General features: G+C 45.1%; 1 protein-coding gene across 1 annotated transcript in view; it reads right to left on the bottom strand.

Annotated features, from left to right (window-relative positions):
* Window positions 1–376: 376 nt before the first annotated feature.
* CGRRF1 (cell growth regulator with ring finger domain 1) overlaps window positions 377–22,705 on the bottom strand; it is a 282,000-nt gene continuing 259,671 nt past the window's right edge. Inside the window, exon 6 of the mRNA XM_069637590.1 lies at window positions 377–1,145. Coding sequence (XP_069493691.1) covers window positions 792–1,145 — 354 coding nt within the window. The 3' untranslated portion in view covers window positions 377–791. The remainder of the gene's footprint in view (window positions 1,146–22,705) is intronic.

Genomic DNA, 22,705 nt, shown 5'->3' with positions numbered 1-22,705 from the left:
ACAAGGGCATGAAAGTGAAGGTCAAAGTGGAGCCTGAGTGTCTGAAAGGCACATATCCGTTCATTGATTTGCTTCTGGGAATCTAGGTTAGGGACCACGTAGATTGTTCCCAGAGGGAGACAGTTAGAAAGGGTGTTTTGTCATCACCACCAGGCAGGAAGAATTATAGACCTACATAACGATCTCTCTAGACCATCCTGGGATTTTATGGACGCCTGGGCTAGGTAGGGAACCACCAGTGCCAGATGAGAGAGAAAGGGAGGGTCCTTTAATGGTCATCAAGAGTTGGGTTGTGCTTGAGGCCATCTGTGACAACATGAAAAGCCTTTATGCCTCATCAATACATGCTGGGAAATTTAGAAAAACTACTAGAACCTTTCGTTAACATACATCTCGCTTTTTTTATTTTCTCACAAATGGCGTATGCAAATCTAGCTTCTGGAAATAAGAACACTGTTGTAGTTGTCAGCCTTAAACCGCATTGTTTGTGCTAACACATTGGAGATCTGCTACATATATACAATTTGCCAGATATTACGTCCTTTACATTAAATAAATTAATAATTTAACATCATAACCTGCATTATTGTATAATGCTAACAAAGGGTTGGAAAAATGATAATAGTCAGTCGGTCAAAATCGTGCAAAGACCCGCTCAAAGAATAACATCATAACACCATGTTCAGTTCTTTAAGAAAACATTCTATCAAAATAAAATGTTTTTGGGTCCTTTGTCGTTTTTGCTTCCAGATACTTCACATCCTACATTGCCGACTCCATTTTCAGTTCACTTAGTGTTGCTGGTCGTTGGAGGCCAGACACAAGCCCTGCAACACATCCGCTGTGGCTTCTTCAGTTCGATTACAGAGCGCAAATGACTCCTCCACAAACTGCCTACACATGGGACACTGTTGAAAGTAGTTAATGCAGCCATCGCACAGACCTGTGTGCCTGCAGGGTAAAAGTACCCAGTTCACTTTTCCATTTTGGCACACCACGCAGTCTTTCCCAGTTTCCTCAGAAATTTCTGGCCAATCCGTTGATACTTCCTGATGGCCTGCCACGTTTGTATCCGTACGTGTACTTTTGGAAAGGGACTTACTTGAGAACCGCCCAGAGTTCACGTCAGCAGACATGAACAATTGCTGAACAAAAGAGTAAACAACATGATTTAGAAAAAAACATGAATGCATCAAAAGTGAATTTTCACATTTTTCAGAGACTTTTTTAATTGAACAATCCAAACATACCTCAAACGCCACCGCTGTCACCACCATCGGCACAAATCTACAGGACATAGTTTACCCGGACCCTTACTCGTCTGTTTAGAGTCTGGTAACATACATGTTGGAAGAACGTGGCGTACATACCTAGCTTAGGTATATGTACCTTCTTATTGCAATCTTAGACTCCGTTTTTGGCTCATTCTTTAGGTCTACTGTCACTGCACCTCAAAAGGCCCCGATTTCTGTGCCAGTATAATGGCTAATCTTCCCTTGGCTAGCAATAGTTCTAAATACAAATCTCGGTCAGGTCTCTATTTCCACAGTCAAGTTACTGCTTTTCATACTCATGTATCCGCCTACATAGTGGTCTTCAAAATGCAGCTACAGGCAGACACGACACTCCCAAATCCAATATGTTCAAATGACCAGCATTAGTATCTTACTTCATCAGCTAAAGTTCTGTTTTTTGCAAGAGCCTTTTAGATATTATGTATGTACTTGAATGTTAGTGGATTATGTAATGCCTTTTTGACAACATCCTGGTCAACTAGCAACATTTACCCTATTGCTAGTTCGTCAATTGGAAGCCAATGCGCATTGCCATTGTAATCTGCAATCGGCCATATTGATTCTAAAACTCTGGATTTTTTTTGTTTTATATTATGTTAGATTGAAGTCAGAATTTGCCCAGATGAATTCTTAAGAAGAAGAAGAATTTACTTTTCTTGATGCCTGGGAGTAAAGGGATAAGAAGGTATACAGAGAAGGTGGCAAGGCGTAGATTATAGGAACCATTCACAATATCTATATTCACGGCAAGTAAGCGCAAGCATTTCCTTTTCTATAGTAATAGTAAGTGCAATCTTTGAATAACTCATTTTAGGAGGAGATAAGAAGGGTCCGTTGGGAAGCCATGAGGAAGAGTGAAGGAAATACTGTTGGTTTATCCAGTGAACCCCCATATAAAAGTATTGCTTGTTAACAGGGAGATGGGCAAGTTTTTAAGTATATACATATAACATACTTTTCAATGGCTAGTATACATTTCATAATGACCAGAATATTAATATTCTCTATGTTTCACTATTTAAGACAGCACTGGCAGTACATATTAAAGTCAGCAGGTACTCTCTTGACCATTTATAGATCAGTTCAAATATGACATTTTTAACCATGAGGCAACCTATCATTTACCCTCAAGAGTACGATTTCAAAAGCCTGCCATACCAGAACCAAGGCTAGGGACCTCGACAGGCTACAACCAGAGAGGCCATCTAACCAGAAAAGTTCACCCTTTATATCCAACAAACTATCAGCAAGGTGCATGTAATTCTTTACATATATCTCAATCATGCAACTGCACGAGGTAAGTACATGTTAAAGTATTTCAATCAAGCCCACTTGTTTACACAGGTGACAGATACACTCTTCAGATGGTAAATTCAACCACGCCCTTTTAACTTCCATTACCTGTAATTTATTGAGGCACATGTCTGCCTGGCAGTCGAACTTGGGAATGGATGTAAATATTTTTGCACCTTGCGATATGGAAAATGTATATAATGAGGGCAATCTACCAATATGATCATGGCAACAGGCCCAGTCCCATTTCAATGGTTTGGATTTAAATGTTCTGAACAGGGAAACCAATCCCTCAGACCAATCTGGGAACAAAGCCAGTTTGGCAAAGAATTCCTCATTCCGAGCTCGAAACTCAGATAATGATCTGCTAGAACCACTGATCAGTTCTAGCCTTAACAGACCTAATATAGAGCAGGATTCAACACACATTATTTTTAGATGCAAGTTGACACGATTTACGTTAACAATAGTGCTCAGACTTGTGAGACCCAACTCTATTCTGATGGTCTGAATAGAAGTTCACTTTGGCAAACCCAGAGTGTAGCACCAAATAAAGCCCTCAACTAGGCCACAGGTCATGGTTCACAAAAGAGGTTTCCAGTGTGCATATGATATACTTGCGATTAACGAACGATATAATGATACAATTCCAATCAAGCTATATCCAGCACTGGAAAGGACACATTTCTTTATCGCAAAAATTATTGCAATAGCTTTACTTTGGTGATTCTTTAAAGCCATTGCCTAATTTGGGTGCATTTCAACCCCATAACCTAGATATTGATAATTATACACACAATAAAGGGTCCCACCTGATGTAACAATACTTTCTCTGTCATTAGTAACCTTACCATAACACAAATTTGGATGACACATTTGCGTAGCCAGGTCATTGGGAAAATCTATATCTATATCTATATCTATATCTATATCTATATCTATATCTATATATGCACACTCACCGTAATCGTATTTCTGATGCTTGTATCTGCTTAGATTCACATGCTGTGCATAGGCCGACATCTAGTGGAAGCTGCGGAGTATTACAGTTTACTTTTTCGAAACTCGAAAATGGGCGTCGACATAGGGCGTGCCAGTAATACTATCCCTAGTGTGACATCCACTGTATCCATGATCCCTCACGCGTGTAGGACCCTCAGATTGTATTTTTCCTGACATGAGGTAGCATGAGGAGTAGCGCGAGTACAGAGTATCCAAGCAGATAAGATAGATAAGACTACAAGCATCCATGCACCTTCTCTCAGAGGGGAGGAAGGGCGGGCGCATGTGAATCTAAGCAGATACAAGCATCAGAAATACGATTACGGGGAGTAATGTATCCCTTCTGAGGCTTGTGGAATCTGCTTAGATCACATGCTGTGCATAGATTAGCGAGCAGTGTTAGAAGAAGGAGGTGGGATGTGAGAAGGGTCATGAGCAAATAAATGTCTTAGAACCGCTTGTCCCACTTGAGTATGTGTCTTGGAATGAGTGTCAATGCAGTGGTGCTGAGTAAAGGTGTGAATTGAGCTCCATATAGCTGCTTTGCAAATGGTGTCGAGGGGTACATTTGCAATGAAAGCCAGAGTGGCTTCAGTGCCTCTTGTAGAGTGGGCCCTTGGTGTAGAAGGCAGAGTTTTATCTGAAAGGGAGTACGGCAGCTGGATACATTTCACTATCCATTTGGAGATGGCACCCTTAGAGACGCGATCGCCTTCTCTGCCTGTAGCTACAGAGACAAACAGTTCATCTGTCTTCCTTAGCGGTCTGGTCTTGTCTACGTAGTAGAGGACCGCTCTTCGCACATCTAGTGTGTGTAGTTTCACCTCAGCAGAGCTTTTGGGTTCTTGGAAGAAGGCCGGTAGCTCAATGGACTGGTTAACATGGAATTTAGAAATGAACGTAGGTGAGAACCTAGGGTGAGTTCGTAGAACCAGTTTATCCTTATGAGCAGTAAAGAAAGGATCCTGCACTGACAGAGCCTGAATTTCACTGACCCTTCTTTTGGATGTAATGGCTACTAAGAAGGCAGTTTTATAGGTTAGGTGTTTTAGACTAGCTTTTTGCATGGGTTCAAAGGGGGGCCACATGAGTTTAGCAAGCACCACATTAAGGTCCCATCCTGGTGGTGGGTTCGAAATTGGAGGGTGGAGTCTCTTTACCCCTTCCATAAAGGCTTTAACCACTGGTACCTTCCACCACAATACCTTGAGTGAATTAAATAGCAACCCTGCGTCCAGCAGGTGGAGCATGTAGGTGACACTATTGGATATCCATGCATCGTTTTAGGATATCCATACATCTCTGTGATAGATTGAGATGGCCGAACTCTATGACTTCAGGAGCCATGCTGCCAAGTTCATCAAGCTGGGTTGAGGATGCTCTGTTTGTCATTCATGCTGGGACAGTAGGTTGTGCCAGCACGAGAGTCTGATGGGTTCGCACACTGCCAGTTTAAGCAGGTGCGGGAACCATGGTTGTCTCGCCCACATGGGAGCAACTAGGATGAGCGTCATCGATTCCCTGTGCATCTTGTTGACCACCTAGGGTAGGGGTTGGTGGAAAAGCGTAGACAAACATCCCCGACCAGTTCATCCATAGAGCTTTCCCCATGGAGTCTGTCTGGGGGAACCTGGATGCGAATCCTGGGCATTGTCTGTTTTCGCTTGTGGCGAATAGGTCTATAGTGGGGAAACCCCACTGTGAGAAGAGGTCTCCTACGACTTCTTTGTGTAGACACCATTCGTTCTCTTCTGGGAGGGGGTCTCTGCTCAAAGCGTCTGCTAGTGAATTGAGATCCCTGGAACATGTTGCGATAACAGGTAAATGTTCCGTCCGAGTGCCCATTTCCAGATTTTCTGGGCAAGCTTGGACAGGTTTGGCGAACAAGTCCCTCCCTGTTTGTTTATGTAAAACAAAGCTGTCGTTCTGTCTGTTAAGATCTGCGCTGACAGGTTCAACTGGTGGGGTTCGAACGCTCGAATAGCTCTGAAGACTGCCAGAAGCTCTAGCAGATTTATGTGATTCTTGGCCACTGTGTGGGACCAGAGACTCTGAGCTGTGTGGTGACAGGGACGCGTCTGTAGTGACTACGGCCTGTATCTCCAGGTCGTAAAAGGGTTTTCCCTTTGACAGGTTCTCTCTTGTTCACCAGTGAAGACTGTGTACTAGTGGTTGGCAAAACGACCACTAGATCGTCCCACTGACCACTTGCCTGAGACCACTGTTTCGCCAACCATTCCTGCTTGGGTCGCATGCGCAGGCACGCATGGGGAACCAGGTAAATATATGACGCCATCATGCCTAGCAAACACATCACTTTGCGCACCCTTATCAGGCGACCGGCCGGTGATATTGAGGAATTTGCAGTATTATATTCCAAATTCTTTCCTCTGATGGAAAGGCCATAACCTCTTGCATGTTTAGGACAGCTCCTAGGAACTGTTTGGAGGTGCTTGGCACCAGGCTTGATTTTTTTCTCGTTGATCGAGAACCCCAATTCGAAGAGGAGGTTGATCGTTCTTTGGATGTTGGAACTGCAAATTACTGGGGTTTCCCCCGCGATGAGCCAGTCGTCCAGGTAAGGGTACACTGGGATTACCTCCCTGCGTAGGTGTGCCGCCACCACCGCCAGTACCTTGGTGAATACCCTTGGAGCCGAGGCTATACCGAAGGGCAGCACCTTGAACTGGTAGTGCTGACTGTCCACCTTGAAGCGCAAGAATCTTCTGTGCGCTGGAAACATGGAAATATGAAAATATGCATCTTTCATGTCCAATGTTGCCATGTAATCTCCCTTTTTTAGGAGGGGGATTACCTCTTGGAGCGTAGTCATGCAAAATATTTGGGGCTTGACCTACTTGTTTGCAGGGCGTAAGTCTAATACTGGGCGCATTGTCAAATCTTTTTTTGGCACAAGGAAGTAAGTTGAATAAATACCCTTGTTTACCTGGTTTCCCGAGACGGGTTCCATCGCGTCCTTTGCGAGAAGATTGACGATTTCTTCGAGGAGGATCTTTTGGTGGTCCAGGGAGTGTATTTTTTGTCTTGAAGGGTGGTCGTGGTGGTGCTCCAGCATTTCGATGCAGTAACCCGCGGACAACGTGGACAGCACCCATCTGTCCGAGGTGATCCCTTCCCATGCTTGAGTGAAGTATGAAATGCGCCCCCAACTGGGGGTGTATGGGAAGGGACCCTGAGCGGAGCATCACTGTTTCCCTGGAGGCGTACCGCCTCTGCCAGGGCTGCCTCACCCTCTACCGCGGGCCCTCTTGTTACCTCTACCGTAACTTTGGGTACCTTGTTGGTTGTTATCCCACGATGTACCCTGCCCCTGTGAGTAATTGGAACCCCTCTGGGAATTTCGTCCGCGTGAGCGACTAAAATTATTATTATTCCCTCTTTGGTTCATGGGTTTGTTAGTCGATTGTCCCAGGGACTTTAGGGTATCGTATTCATCCTTGGCAGTTTTGAGTGCCTCCTCTACTGCTTTGCCAAACAAGACATTTGGTTCCACCGGCATGTCGATAAGAGTAGCCTGGGTCTCGGGTTTAAACCCCAACTGTCTGAGCCAAGCGTGTCTCTTGATGACAGTGCTCTCTGCTATGAGCCGGCCTGCATTATCTGCGGCGTCAAAGGTCGCCTTTAGAATGCAGCCGGACAACGATCTACCCTCGAACGCAATCTGGGCTAACTGGCCCTTTAGTGGTTCAGGTGCGGAGGCGATGAGGGCAGCTACCTGCTCCCACTGGTGGCAATTATAGCTTGCCAGCAGAGTGGTGGTATTGGCGATTCTTGCCTGGTAAGTGGAAGTGGAAGCCACTTTTCTACCTAGCCCATATATCCTCTTGCTCTCCTTGTCTGGGGAGCTTCAGATGATGATAGAGATGTATCCGCTCTTTTCCTGGTGGTAGTGTCTACCAACGAGTCAGGCTTAAGTTGGCCCCTTATATAAAGCGGGTCTGACTGGGCGGCCCTGAACAATTGTTTAATTCAGCCCTAGTGAGACTAGGGGTGAGGAGGGAAGGGTCAATTCTGCATTGGATGGACTTCAGAATTGGTATGGCTTGGGCAATGGGTTTCTTATCCCCCATGATCTCTTCTGCAAAGTCTCTCTCTTCTTGAGCCCCTTGAGTGTCTATGTGAAAGTGCTCTGCAGCTCTAGCTAAGACCTCATTCAGTAGAGGCCGATTATCCACAGGTGAGTCAGTGACCAGTGGTTCTTTGTTAACAGGTGAGTCTAAGATTATAGACCTCTGCCTCGTCTTCCTCCTCCTCATCCTGGTCCTCGTTGTCTCCGTAATAATCGACCCCTGCTTGGTCGCCCAGCATTTGTATGTCTGGGTCTTCAGCATACTGGTGCTAAGGTTGAATAGAGAATGGGTCTGAAATGAGCCCCTGAGCTGGAGTTTCATTGTGAGATCTCTTACTAGGAGGCTGAGGGTCTTTGGATCCTGAAGGAGTAGAGTTGTCAGGGGTACTCTGATAGCTCAGAAAATAATCAGGATTTTTTTCCATAGAAATTGGCTAGAGAGGACATTCTTCTCATCACCCTGTCGAAGTCACCAGAGTTCCATTCCCTGGAATTGGGGATGACCACCTCCTGCTGAGGTTCCTCTCCCTGTAGAGTGGGAGGGATAACTTTAGGCTTAGAGACAGTGTCAGGGGTCTTAGATTTATCCTTATCTGAGGACCTATGTTTGTCTTTCTGGACCTGGGGTGCAGATGTCTCTGAAGACTTTCTGCTGTGTGTCCCCTTTACCATGGGTAAAGGAGTGTTTCCCTGATGGTTTCACTCTTTCTGAATCTTTCGACGCCTGGCGCTGAGATTCGGGAGTGTGTTGGCTAGGTGCCGTTTTTTTGGAGTGTGTGCGTCGAGACTCGGAGGCAGACGTGGAAAGTGCTGCCGGAGCCGACTCCAAGCGTGCTGCTTGGGGGTGGAGGTCGGATTTGTCTTCTGACAACCATACCTCCGTGACTTTGGGGAGCGAGGCACCCTTGGCAATCTTGGACGGTTGCTGTGTGTCGTGAGGCGATCTCGACCTGGAACACCCAGAGGACACGGATTCTGTGGACCGCTCTCTATGTGCCTCTTTCGTCCGAGCGCTCGACACACGTGTCGAGTCTTGGCTGGAGTTAGTGTGCTTAGGTGCAGTAGTGTGGGTAGCGTTCGTGTCGCCAGGTGTGGTCCCCATAACTGCCCCGCCAGAAAATCCTCTGAGGCCGGGGACTCGCGCTTGGGTGTCTATCAACGCCCCTGTGCCCTCGCTTTCCAAAACGGCGGCGTTGCTGCCATCACTGAAGGAACCCACCACCTCCATGGCCTCAAGCTGCCTGGTGTAATGGGCCCAACGTTTAGTGGAGCGGTCCTTTAGTGTTTAGATTTAAAGAGCTTACATGCTCTGCAGTTAGCTTCGGGATTATGTCGACCACCCACTCTCCCTACTTGCAGGGCTGAGGCCAGAGGCCTTCTGAGGCCCGGGCCGAGGCCAGAGGCCTTCCGAGGCCCAAAGTCCGTTGTGCAGTCTCGAAGGTTGTTCGTTCTTCGGACCGGCATCTATCTTCGATCTCTCGACGTGGGATTGGAAGAACAGGGATTTTTTTGATGAATTATGACAAAATGGCTGAACAATGCTTCTGACAAGTATGGTGGAAAAAAACAATCTAGAGGATACTACACGCGTGAGGGATCGTGGGTACAGTGGACGTCACACTAGGGATAGTATTACTGGCACGCCCTATGTCGACGCACATTTTCGTTTTTCGAAAAACAAACTGTAATACTCTGCAGCTTCCACTAGATGTCAGCCTATGCACAGCATGTGATCTAAGCAGATTCCACAAGCTTCAGAAAAAAAAAAAAATATATATATATATATGAATAAGAGATACAGCTAGTAACTACATATTCAGGACTATCAGTATTGTATTGTTTAAAGTTTCCTCCATTCTGCCATTTGTAACACAAAGCATTGAAACCTGGTATTCAGTGACATTTGTTGAATTCTTGAGGTCACCATTGTACTAAACATGTAACTCGCATCCCCTTCTCAATAACCCTCTACTTCAGTGGTATTCAAACTTTTTGATGCTCAGCCCCCTCTTGAGTAAAAATATTGTTGTTGCCCACCGCCCCAGACGCCATATCTGCTTAAATTTTCTATTAAAAGTAATCGTAGTACTCATTTTTGAAGAGCCTCGTGCACCCCCTGGACTTCCTTCGGGCCCCATTAGGCGGGGCAGCCCCACAGTTTGAAGACCAATGCTCTATTTTGACAATTTCAGAGACAGAGCAAAATAAAGAGTTTGAAAAGAATAGCCGCTGCAGTACTTTCCATAAGTTGACCCCTTCTCCATTACCACCATGACAAAGTAGTGCTCAGACACAGCTTTGGGTCATACCAAAATTGGTGTTATAAAATTCACATACATCAATTTGTTTACCTTACAGTTTTATTTATTTGACCAATATTGACAAGGAACCACATTACTAGATGTCAAAACAGTTCTTCAGTTACCTAGGAATTGAAAATAAATGACGACCATTTGCACAACCTACATTCCAGGTTTTCGTATTGATTTATACAAACGAGAAATCTACTACATTAATGTGAATGACATTTGTGAGACTCTGCTTTTTTTAATGGATTATTGAATATTAAGAAAATGTCAAATATGGATTCATAGCCTGCAAGGCATGAAGATGCCCACTTCCTCTAAGGGACATTGTAGCAGAGGCTGTGCTCTCCCGCTTATGTCACCAAAAATATATAAAAATTGAGCCGGCCCATGGTGAAATAAAGAAAGGAGGACTCAAGATCTATTTTACCACAGCTGATGATGTGGTTTGGAAGGTATCTGGAATGCTGGGTTTTTAAAGGAAATGCATTAAAGACGGCAGCCATAAGATGTTGGGAGGGCGGTCTATGTGAAAATGTCATGGCGCAAATAAACGCGGCGAATATGGCAGAGTCAAAAGCTTTGAACTACCAAAAATGACGAATCCTGCTTTTTTTTTTTTTTTTTTAAATGGGAAGATGTTACACAGAAGCGATTGCACAAATGAAATGAATAAGTGTGATTTTCAATTTTAAAAAAACAAAATGCAATGAGTATACGCCTGTATACTTGCAATTAGGAGCTCGTTGTTTGAGTTACTTCAATGTCCTCAAATCTCGAAACAGATCATACCAGAACGGGACAGCAGGAACTAAAAGTTAAGCGATGTGTATTGACTGGGTAACCTTGTTTTACTTCAGTGAGAAGAAAATAAAGTGACGCACAGCATGAATCGAAAAACAAGAAAAATAAGGAAATATTTTTACTACCCCCGCACCACTTGTTCAGCATTATGGGATTTGATTTTTTTGTCCATGTCGAATGCACTGTAAACACACATTCAGCATTTTTTCACGCCATTTTCGGGCAAACGGTTGGGAGGGTAGGGACCAGCAAATAACCCACCGCCGAGAAGAGTAATCCCCATACAACAGCAAGTGGCATAGGCACACAGATGGATCCAAAACAGAAAAGTAAGGGAGCACATTTCCTTGAGATGAGATCACAAAAAGGATCAAATTGCTGTCTGGTTCCACCTACACTAGAGGGATCCCATCATGAAAGCACTGATGAGAAATATAGGTCAGAGGGGCCAATTGGTAGCCTGGCTGGACGGGAAAAATTGATAAACTGAGTGAACGAGTAACCACTCTGGTAGAGCGTGCATCTAAGCTAAAGGAGACTGATAAGACTTATAAGTATTTAGACAAAGGGTATAGAGGCAAATGTCACAGATGGCCTAAAGAAATCCAGACAGAGCTAGTAAGTTTACTACAACATATTTAGGTTTGCAACAAGGTTCTCGGGAAGTTTGGGGTGGGACAAACTATGGGGGTGGCTAAAGCTCTCTCATCTTACACGTGGGATCCCTCCACCCTTGCCCAGTCGTCCCAGCTCCGGTCCTGAGATATATGATATTTTATTTATATTGCGCTCGTACACATATGTTTCAGAGCGCGACGAGGCAAGGGAGGGGAACAAGGGAGTACAAAAACAATGATCTTACTAGGCCCAGTGACATTGAGAATGTGCAAGTGCATGGGAGAGAGGAAAGGGGAAAGTGCATGGGAGGGCAGAAGTGGAAAGTGCTAAGCAAAGAAATACAGATAAATATAGATAAATAAATAGTAAAAACAATAAACAGTGATAGTACAGCCAGCAAATGGCAATTGCTAGATGTAAGGTAACAGACAGGTTGTGTCTGATAAGTGCAGAAAAAAGGGGGGGGGGGGACTGATGTATTGTTAGCATCAGGCAATCCCAACGATCTACTTTTAGGATGGGTCTAAAGGAGGACATAAAGGCTGTGCCTTTTCCATCTCACTCACCTCAGACTTTCTAGAGGGTTTCTCACTCTTTTGGGATTTATGATTACTTTGTCTAGATGTTCTCTCTGCTCCTTTCTCAGCATCTCTCTTTCTCTCTCGCCTGTCCCTATGGTCCTCCTCCTATTTCTTACTACACCAATCCCCCTAGCTCCACACTCCTCCCTCCTTTCTCTTGTCCCTCTCTCCCTCTTCTCCTGTAGCTTGCTTACCTCCCTACATCTGTATCCTGATCATATTCCCCTCTCTACACTCTCCCCCTCCCCAGATCTTCTCATATCTCTCTCACACCTCTTTCCCTCTATCTCTCCCCTCTCCTACTACCGTCCTCCCTCCTACTCTCCACCCTCACCACTTTCACTACCTTTGTTCTTCCAAATCCCTCCTGTCACACACCCTCTTTCTCTTAAAGACCTACACACTTTCTACTCACCTCCTCACACAATCTACTCCCTCTACTCTTACTCTCCTACTCCTCCTTTGTCTCTCACTATATTTCCACCAGTCACTCTAACACACTCACTCTGCATTATGCTATGAAACTTGGTACCACAGTGTAGAGGAGGGGCCAAGTGCCTCTACCGGACGTCCTGCCCCCATTTTGTGTATATCATGTTGGAAACCGGAAATTGCGACCTGCGCAATGCCAGTGATGGTACCTATACCACGAAGAGTGCTTGAAACAAGGTATCCATTGAGAAAGCCCTGTATGATGTACCCGCAGAGAAATGACAGCCTTCTGAAGGATGTTCCGGAAGAAGTGTGATGATGAATGAAAGAGAAGACTGGTGATGCCACATGAAGCAGAAATGATGCACCCAGACGAGATGTGGAAGAAGAGAGTATAGAGAATTTATAGAATCTGATGGTGAAATTAAGAATCAAGTAACATTTCATGTGCGGGAATGCAGATTGCATGTGCGGAGAGCACTGAAGAAAATGCAAGCCGTTTTACAATTGTACAGATACTGAAATGCAAGTAGACTAAGTAAGCATAAGGCTGGCTATACGTAGTGAATAGGTGCTGCCAATATATATATGTATATGTGTGTATAGAATATGGATGTTCCACAGCGCATTTTAGCAAACTAGGACCCAATGAATAGAAGGGCTGAAAGTGTGGCACAGCACAAGAAAACAGCTGACATTGAAGGAAGCGAGAAAGGCTGTCTGGCCAATGTCAAGGGCTGGGGCTTCCAAGAAACTGGTTATATATTCAAGACTATAAAATAAACATGAGAAGCGAGCCGAGCCCTTGTTGAGGTGTAATGGAAGAACACTAGAAGTGCCAGGTTTTATTCACACACGGCCTCCTGTCACATGGTCAAGTTGAAAATAGACTTTGGGCAAGCTATACCAAGACTGATAGATAAGACTATACTCAAACTCCCTATTATTTTACGGTATAGTGATCCTCTGCAGGGCCAAGTTCAAAGACTTATTCGAATGGCAGACAGCAGGAGTGATGAAGGATGATGGGCTAATTGGGTGGGGACGTATGGTCAAGTCCAACCCTCCAGCACCTGGCGTACAAGCTTGCATGCTGCTAGCGAGTGGAATATTCCATAAGGGTAACAAGCGTTCCAATCAATCATAGAGGGCCACATAGCAAACAGCCCCACAGCTTGAAAGCCAATGAAACGTCATGTATGTTATAACGCAGAAGATGGCTTGCACTAGGGGTGGGCATAGCCGTCCACCTGACCTTAGAGACCCAATAATAATCCTGTTCCCCATAGAAAGTATACCTAGATGTTCCCCTTAAGCCTATCATAAACCCCGTAGGTATTCGCTTATTTTGCCACGTAGTATCACGTCACGTATGACGAGTTTTAGTTATAAAAGAGATGTTTTTAATGAAATGCATTGAGACTTATACTGTAAGTCATTCGTTGATGCCCGTTGTACTCCCTGTTTTAAACAATTGCAATTAATAGCAGTTATGTTTTGTCAATTTCCTGAGTCGGTTTGATTATTGGTGCGAGAGTAAGATCTTCATCTCCATCGATCCCATAGAGTGCTACCTTGCTTAAATGGCATACAGGTTCACATGGTAGCAGAGGGAGGACGGTTCTGGTGGATCGACTAGTAGGTCTTAAGTATTTTCGGATAATCGGACACTCTCCACCTTCTAGCCGGAGGATCGTTTCCTGTGGAGAGGAGTCAATATAGAATTCTTGCAAGAAAATCGATAAAGGTGGAACGGGTCCCTCTTTGGCGAAATCCCGCCTGGTTTCCACAGGCGCTGAGCGGATTGAAGGCGACGGTGGTCGATTGGAGGAGGGCGATGATCCCGAAGGTCTTGAGCTGAAAAGCGAATGGTGAGTAGATTAAAGGGACTGGCAAAATAAGGGAATGGGATTGTGGCAATGTAGAAAAGTAACAGGGGGTTTGCTTAGTATATGACGAGGAGTGTGTAAACAAGAAGTGTTTTTGTACAGCCTGGTTTCCTACCTCAAGGCAGGTCTAGAAGGAGTCATTTCAGAACCACAAAAGAGTAAATAGGCGGCACATAAACATGTTTATGATAGGGAATGACTCAAACTCCAATCGGGGTATTTTAGGGACTAGGAGAAAAGGAGTACCATGGTGTAAATGTGGAAAATCAATTATTTTGTCTGTTTGTGTATTTTGTAATTGAAAAGAGGCGTTGAAGAGCGACAAGAGTAAACTGAGGTTAAAGAAGTGATAAAAGGTTATCTATCTTTTAGTCATTGCCGGCGCCGACTGAAACAGATAGGTTGAGATAATTGAGAAGTAGAGGCTTTGAGTGGCGAGGTTGGAGCACACTCATATTTGTTGTTTTTTTTAATCGTAGCTGTGTAACTAACAGTAAATATTGACAGTCAATTGAGATTTGTCACAATGGGGGATGTTACTCCACTGATGCATTTGTGAAAGACGCTGCCAAAGCATGCACCTAAACTTAAACTGTATAGTGCGGAGTGGTTAAAGGGTGCAGCAGCCAAGATGTTCATGCCATGGCCCAAGGGGGGGGTCGCAGTCAAAAGTGGTTTTGAAACACATGACCACATACTTGCATGCTGAGCACACAAAACAACTAAAAACAACAAGATATAGTAATCCGATATAAGAACCGCCTGCCTGTAGAAGTGACGATAGTCCAGAAAAGACTAAAAGAAAGGAGGATATCTTTAAGGTCTTACAAGACAAAGAGGAGAAAAGTGAACAACCGAATTTATCAACAGACACAGAGAGATTAAGAGATGGAAAGAAGAAAAGGAGAAAGCTGACGAGGGAACGCTCGTACAGAACAAATGTATGGGTGGACAGACATTGCTCAAGCTCGAACAGAAAAGCATCGAGGAAGTTAGGCAACAGGAAGATCAAGATGAAAAGGATAGAAAAGACAGGGTCAAGAGAAAAGATTGAAAGATGAGCACCAGAGAAAGAATAGGCAGAAACGAGAACAGATCTATCAAGAAGAACATCAAAGAACGGAAGAAAGGGCAATTGAGCAAAGGAAGTATGACAGCAGGCAGAGAGCAATCGAAGAACGAGATAGACAAGAGAAGAAGAGAGAAGAGGAGTAAGTGCAGAAATTAAGGAATAAAAGAATGCAAAGACAAAGGGAAGAAGAAGAGCGTAGAGTGAATAAAAGAAGGGAAGAGAAAAGACAAGAAGAGGAAAGGATAAAACGGGAAGCAAGCAAGAAAGCGAAGGGAATTAGATGAAGAAATGGAGCAAAAAAGAAGACAAAGGGAACACGACATTGATCACATTCAGAAAGAGTTAATGCAAATGAGTCCAGTTACATCATGGGGCCATATAGAGGAGTTCCTCCCGTCACAGGGAGCAATGTCAGGGCCACCTAGGGTAAACCTAGGCTTATTAAGGCACTACAACTCCAAGTAGCCATTGCAATAGTTAAATGCGCAGCACATACTAAGCAAACTGACTATCTCTCACGGAAACAAAGCCGCAGACAAAGAGGCCAAAAGGGTTGCATATTCACCAGATATTTCAAGTTTCGATACTCCAGATGTAAAGGAAAAAGTAGTCACAATTATGATTGTAAATGAAGGGTTTAATCATTTATCAAGAACACAGTTGGAGGTTCAAGGCAGTGCACCACAGGAAGAGCAAGAATTGAGGAAGCGAAGGGGGTGTTCTTTATGCCCCTCTGAAGCATTGTGGCGACAGGGCAGCACTGGAAAGCCGGTGATGCCTGTAGACTTGTTAAGGGTAGAGCTTGAACAGCTGCACTAGCCTGCGCATGTAACTAGGGAAAGCCTCACAGCAGCTATTGCGGAGGACTGGTTTGTACAGAACACGTTGCATTTCATGTAGTAAATTGCATTGTATGTCAAAAGTTTACTGCTGGGCATACACTGCGAACAATCAGAGGTGCGATTTCTCGACCGAATGGTCCTTTTCAGCATTTACATATTAACTATGTTGCAAATATGAAGTGCATATAGGTATATGATAGTGGTGGTGTGTCCCTTTTCTAGGTGGATTGAAGCAGGTCCTTGCACACACCATGATGCCACTTGCGCAGCAAAGTTTTTAGTCCCAGAATACTTTCCTGGATTGGAAGTATGTGAGGGTCTGACATCCAACAATGGGACCCATTTTGTTAATGAAGTATTTGAAAAAATAGCCTATTGCTTAGTAGAAAACACAAATTTTCTTCTGCTCATCACCCACAAGCAAACAGAATATGTGAGAGACTCAACAGCCTCCTTAAAGAGAGAATTGCCGAACTAAAGTTGACATTGAAAAAGGGATGGCTGTATTGCCTGCCCCTTGCATTATATGCATTAAGAAATCAGCCTGGGTCGGACGACCACCTCACACCCCACAAGCTAGTGACAGGAAGGTGAATGAGAACGCCATTGTCTCCTCCATCGAGGAGCAGAAGTGATGCCCAGAAGACTGCAGAAATGTTAGGAAATTAGTTACATGCTTATTTGACATGTATGACTGCTAGTATCTCTGTAATTTCAGATCAACTCAAGTGCAAGGGGTGTCAGTCTAAGAACTATTTCCTGTACCTAAATTATTTGTGGGAGATTCAGTCCTAGTGCGTAACGTCACAAGGAAGTGGCACGAGCCCAGTTTTAGTGGTCCCTTTATCGTCTAAAGTGTTACCGCCTCAGCAGTAAAAGTCCAAGAGAGACACGCTTGGATCCACTTAAATGATGTAAAGCCCTACGCTGGTGAGACTGATGCATCCCCAACCGAGGATTCAGAAGCAAGACAAGAAGAAAAAGTTCAGCACGTGCAGACTCGATCGATGACGAGGAAGAAAAGACGCTAAGCTAGTTGATTAATTAAATGCAAGTGTGCATTTGGACTGTGACTCACCCCGGACACCCTTTATAGATATTATAGCAGGAGTGCAAAGCTAAGTTCGGAGTCACAGGAATCTTTGAATTGGACTTTAGAAAGTGTTGATGCACTAAATATGCCAGATCTAGAATTTGAGTTTGACGACTGGAAACGTGAGCAGTTTCCAGATTCATTCCTCACTGAGTTACTATTCAGTTAATCGCATTGTTCTGTCAGAGGTTGATGCCCATAGACTACATCTCGCTATCTTTGTATACATAGTCAGAGCCTATACTGCTTTTGTTGGGCGTAGTACTAATATACATGTGTTTCTGCAAGATCCTAAAAATGGCCTTGCAAGTAGGAGGATACTTGCAGCGATAGTTGAACAGATCCTGCAGCTACCTGGTGATTTAACAAAGCTGCCTGATTAAAAAGGTTTTGTCCTTCCTTAAAGCAGTAAACAGGCACAATGTGGACTGTCGCGAAAAATACAGTTCTGGAAAGTGAGCAAACTCAACCACATGTGGAGAGTCGAAAATGATGGGGTCTAATGTAATGGTGCGTAATACATGCATGCTCATCATTCATCATTGTTTTTCTGATTTTGCTAATCCATACTGTCTATTTCCTTGGCCCAAGTAAGGTAAAAGTCCCTTTGATTCTTCCCACTCGAGTGACTTGAGCCGAAATATCTGTTGCAGAAAGACCATGGGCATTTGTGATTATCCTTATACCAGTGACACATGTAAGACCACCCATTTCTCTGACAAGTGTTCCTATTATTCCCCCTGAAGGAAGGACCCTTATTGATGTACTTCATGAGCATTATGCATGCACCCTCCTGGCAAGAGGGAGACACAACAGAAGCACAAGGGAAGATGAATATGAGTTAAATAATTATCTAGAAAGTACAGCACACTTGGGGAATAACTGTCATGATCTCTGCTTCCAAAAGATCAGGACTTGCCCGACTCCCTTGGAAGCAGACCCATAACCCCGGTTCCGAGTGCCAGCCAGTCCCGATTGGGACCTTTTGGACCCTGTCCTGGCGCCAGTGGCACCAGGCTCATAAAGATGCCCAGTCCCAGCGCTGGAAGCGCCGGGCTCATAATGCTTGGGTGGACTTACCTGCAGCAGACCATGCTGCTTACTTACCTGCCAGTTGAACCCCTGATCCTCTTCTGTTTGGGACTACTTTTCCTGTTGGGTGGGGCAGGAGCCACTCCCTAGGTTCAGAACACTGGAACTCTTCTGGAAAGCAGGAACTCTTTTCTTACCTAGGCGTGGCTGTGGAAGGAGACACCTAAGCACTACAGGAGGCTATTTAAACCACACCCGATGGATGAATCTTGCTCTGTGTTATTCTGCATTCTCTGCAGCAGAACGCTCATCGTGTCTTCTGCTTCTGATCCTGGGCCTAAGGGACCAAAGGCTTACCATCCTGGAATCCAGTCTTCAGCAGCACCTGTAAAGACAAAGAAAGAACAGGTTAGCACTACGGTCTTCAGTGGCAGCGCATCTCTTACCTGGTCCATCGGCTGTCACCAACGCCTCGCGGTGCATTCCGGCATCTGAAAGACAAAGGCTTACCTACTCTTTGCATGCTCCGGAGGTCTTCGCACTGCATTCCGGCATCTGAAAGACAAAAGCTTACCAGCTCTTCGCACACTCCGGAGGCCTTCGGCGCTGCATCCCGCATCTGAAAGACAAAAGAAGGTGCGTTTAAAGACATTGGGCAACTTTATTACTCACGTGCCATTACTCCTTCCCACGCCGAATCCAGTGGGTATTCCAGCACCCTTCAGCTTCTCTAAAGCTCCGAACTTGTACCTGCAAGATAAAAGGGACAGTTAGTGCGCATCGTGAAGCAGGCTACAAGCGCTTACTTACGTGCTTCCAGGCGCTTCTATTCCTCACGCGGGTTCGATCCTCAACTCTCATCAGCCCGCCATCCGCCATCGCCGGAACCCTGCAAAACAAGAGATATCATTACAAAAGACTTTTAAGACATTTGAAGTGCCCAGAACTTACCGTTCGTGCAGTTAACGACGGACAGCAGTCCTCTGAGGTCAAGAGGCCTGCACCCTTATCCAGTGAAGAAACTGGTTACGGCACCCTGCCCCGAGGCAGATGGAGAGCTCGGCGTTCACTTACCTAAGGTGAGGGCGTTAACCTTTGGGGTTCTACAGGAGAAGAGAAAGGGAAGAGGAGAGAGGCACCCAATAACCCCAGTTCATTAATCCCATATTTTCTATCTGCAGACATCTTACTCTTCGAGTCAGACATACAGTGCACAGAGGTCCAGCCCAAAGAGCCAACCGTGTGTTACACATCACCTTTGAAGATACGGCATTCAACCAGTCAAGACCGGCGCCTCTGCGGGAATCAGGTGAGCGTTACAGAACACAAAGCCTACCGCAAAACTCCCACCCAGGCGCTATGGAAACCTCGGATACCGACCAGCTAGCCCAGTTACTTGGGGAACTAAGAGCAGAAGTGCATGCAGCCCGTCAGGAAACGAATGCTCTAAGAAGGGAACTGATTATTTCCAAGGAGCGAACAGACGATCTCGCTAGACAATTGCTACAGTCACAAGCCGGACAAACTCCGTTACCCGCATCAGGGGCAAATCTTCCTTCAACATCCTCTACGAACCCAGTGCAGATCAACCTACCTGGGAATGTACCTCTGGCTCCGCCCGAACGATTTTCTGGTGACCCAAAGAGGTTTGCAGTATTTATTAATCAGTGCCGGTTGCACTTCTTATGCCGGCCAGCAGCCTTTCCAACTGATCAAGCTAAGGTAGCTTTCGTGCTTTCGTACCTTAGTGGCAATGCGGCAGACTGGTCGATCCCTCTAGTTAATCAAGATGATCCGGTTCTCCATGATTTTCAAGCTTTTCAGCTCAGTATGGAAAAAGTGTTTGCAAGACATTCACAGGGGCAGGCCTTGGACAATGAGCTCCTTTCATTGCGACAGGGTAATCAAGACCTTTTGGCTTATATTGCGTCTTTCAACAGACTGATAGTGGAAACTCGATGGCCTGAGGACAAAAGGATTACGCTGTTTTATAGAGGTCTACGTGGAGAGCTCAAAGATGTGTTAGCCCAAGTAGTGAATCCCCCGCAAGACTGTTCGGACTATATTGACTTAATCGTTCAAATTGACCACAGACTGCAGAACAGGATGGCCGATCGTTCCAAGTTTGATGCTCGAGTATTTTCCAAACCACCAACTCCTAACAAAGGAGTAGACTCTGGGGAACCCATGCAAATAGGGGGCCTGAAAGGACCACTAACACAAAAGGAGCGGGAAAGGAGAAAACAGCTGCAATTATGCCTCTATTGCGGAAACTCGGGGCACTTTCTTCGAGACTGTCCGGTGAAACCAGCCAAGAAGGCAGTAGGAGCTGCAGTTACCAGGGTCACAAACTCTGAGCAGGGAAACGACCTCGCCCGACAAGAATAGAGGTCCTCTTGCCGAGCGTTAAAACCAGTTCCGTGACCTCGCATTTCGTGATACCTATGGTCCTCATTAGCCCTGAACATCCGGATCGATTACATGCGATTGAAGCTTACGTCGACAGCGGTGCCATCGGCAATTATGTGGATCATGAAATGGTTTTGAGGATGAATCTGACTCTTTGTCCAAAGGCTGTAAAGGACGTCATTACTACGGTGGATGGTACGGAGATAGCCTCCGGACCAGTAACGCATACCACCCAAGAAGTGACGCTAGTAAGTCATGATGGACACCATGAGAAGATCGTGTTCGATGTGATCAAGGCCCCTCAGTTCCAGATTATTCTAGGAATTCCTTGGTTAGAGAAGCACAATCCTCAGATCGATTGGCGAGCAAGAACGGTTCAGTTTCCAGAATGTGTCTCTACTTGTCACCCTCGACCTGGTGTTGCACTGGCAGCAATTTCCTCGGAGGCTCCCCAGTTACCTCCTGAATACCTAGAATTCCAAGATGTTTTCCAGAAGGATCAGGCTAACTCTCTACCTCCTCATAGGTCTTATGACTGCCAGATAGACCTGATACCTGGATCTACTCCTCCTTGTAGTAGAATTTATGCCCTCACCGAGCCTGAGAATCTTCACCTCCGACAATACCTGGATCAATACCTAGCGAATGGGTTTATTCGTCCTTCCAAGTCCCCTGCTTCCTCAGCTTTGTTCTTCGTTCCAAAAAAAGAAGGGGACCTTAGAACTTGTATAGATTATCGCGCCCTGAACCAGATCACCGTTAAGAATAGATATCCGTTACCTTTGATCCCTGAACTCCTGGACCAAGTCAGAAAAGCATGCATATATACAAAGCTGGATCTTAGAGGAGCCTACCACTTGGTACGAGTAAAAGAGGGCGATGAATGGAAGACGGCCTTCCGCACCAAGTATGGGCTATTTGAATATCAGGTCATGCCCTTCGGACTTTGCAATGCCCGGGCCGCCTTTCAATATTTTATGAACGATGTCCTCAGAGAGCTCATAGATGTGTGTGTGTTGTTGTTTACATTGACGACATCCTCGTTTATTCTTCATCGGAAACTGAACATCGGAAACACGTGAAAATTGTCCTCGAGAGATTGCGTCAACACAAACTTTTCGCTAAGTTGGAAAAATGTGTTTTCAACGTGACTGAAGTTGAATTCTTGGGATTCATATTATCACCTAGCGGAGTGCGTATGGATTCAAAGAACGTCGATGCAATTCTCAAATGGCCATCGCCATCCTCCGTAAAAGGTGTTCAAAGCATGTTAGGCTTTGCTAACTTTTACCGCAGGTTTATCCCCGAATTCTCTCGAATAGTCCAGCCCATCACCGCCTTGTTAAAGAAAAACAAACGTTTTGAACGGTCTACCGAGGCGGAACAAGCTTTCCAGAATTTGAAGACTAGATTTATCTCTGCACCGATCTTAAAACATCCTCGCCCAGAACTCCCCTACATCGTTGAAACTGATGCTTCGAGCCTTGCCATGGGGGCAGTTCTATCACAAAAGGACCTAGTAACCAATCAGTTGCATCCCGTGGCATTTTGGTCCCGCAAATTCTCGCCTCCTGAAATCAATTACACTATTACTGATAAGGAACTTCTAGCTATCAAGTCCGCCTTTAAGGCTTGGCGGCATTATTTTCTGGGGGCCCGACACACCGTTACTGTGATTACAGATCACCGAAACCTGCAATATTTGAAAACCGCAAAAGCTCAATCCTCTAGGCAACTCCGTTGGGCGCTATTCTTTGCCGAGTTTGACTTCATAATTACCTATCGACCTGGTACAAAAAACGGTAAAGCTGATGCCCTTTCTCGGATGGGAGTGGAAGAACATTTGATCAATCCTAAACCTGTACCTATCATTCCCGAACAAAGAATTCTAGGTGTAATCGCCACACAATCCATAGAGGAAGTTAAGGATAAAGCCAGGCTACTGGT

The sequence above is a fragment of the Ambystoma mexicanum genome, chromosome 14 (assembly GCF_040938575.1).
Source record: "Ambystoma mexicanum isolate Mex_15411 chromosome 14, UKY_AmexF1_1, whole genome shotgun sequence".
Classification (NCBI taxonomy): Eukaryota; Metazoa; Chordata; class Amphibia; order Caudata; family Ambystomatidae; genus Ambystoma; species Ambystoma mexicanum.
The sequence above is the reverse complement of the archived record's forward strand: the minus strand, read 5'-3'. Positions and strand labels throughout refer to the sequence as shown.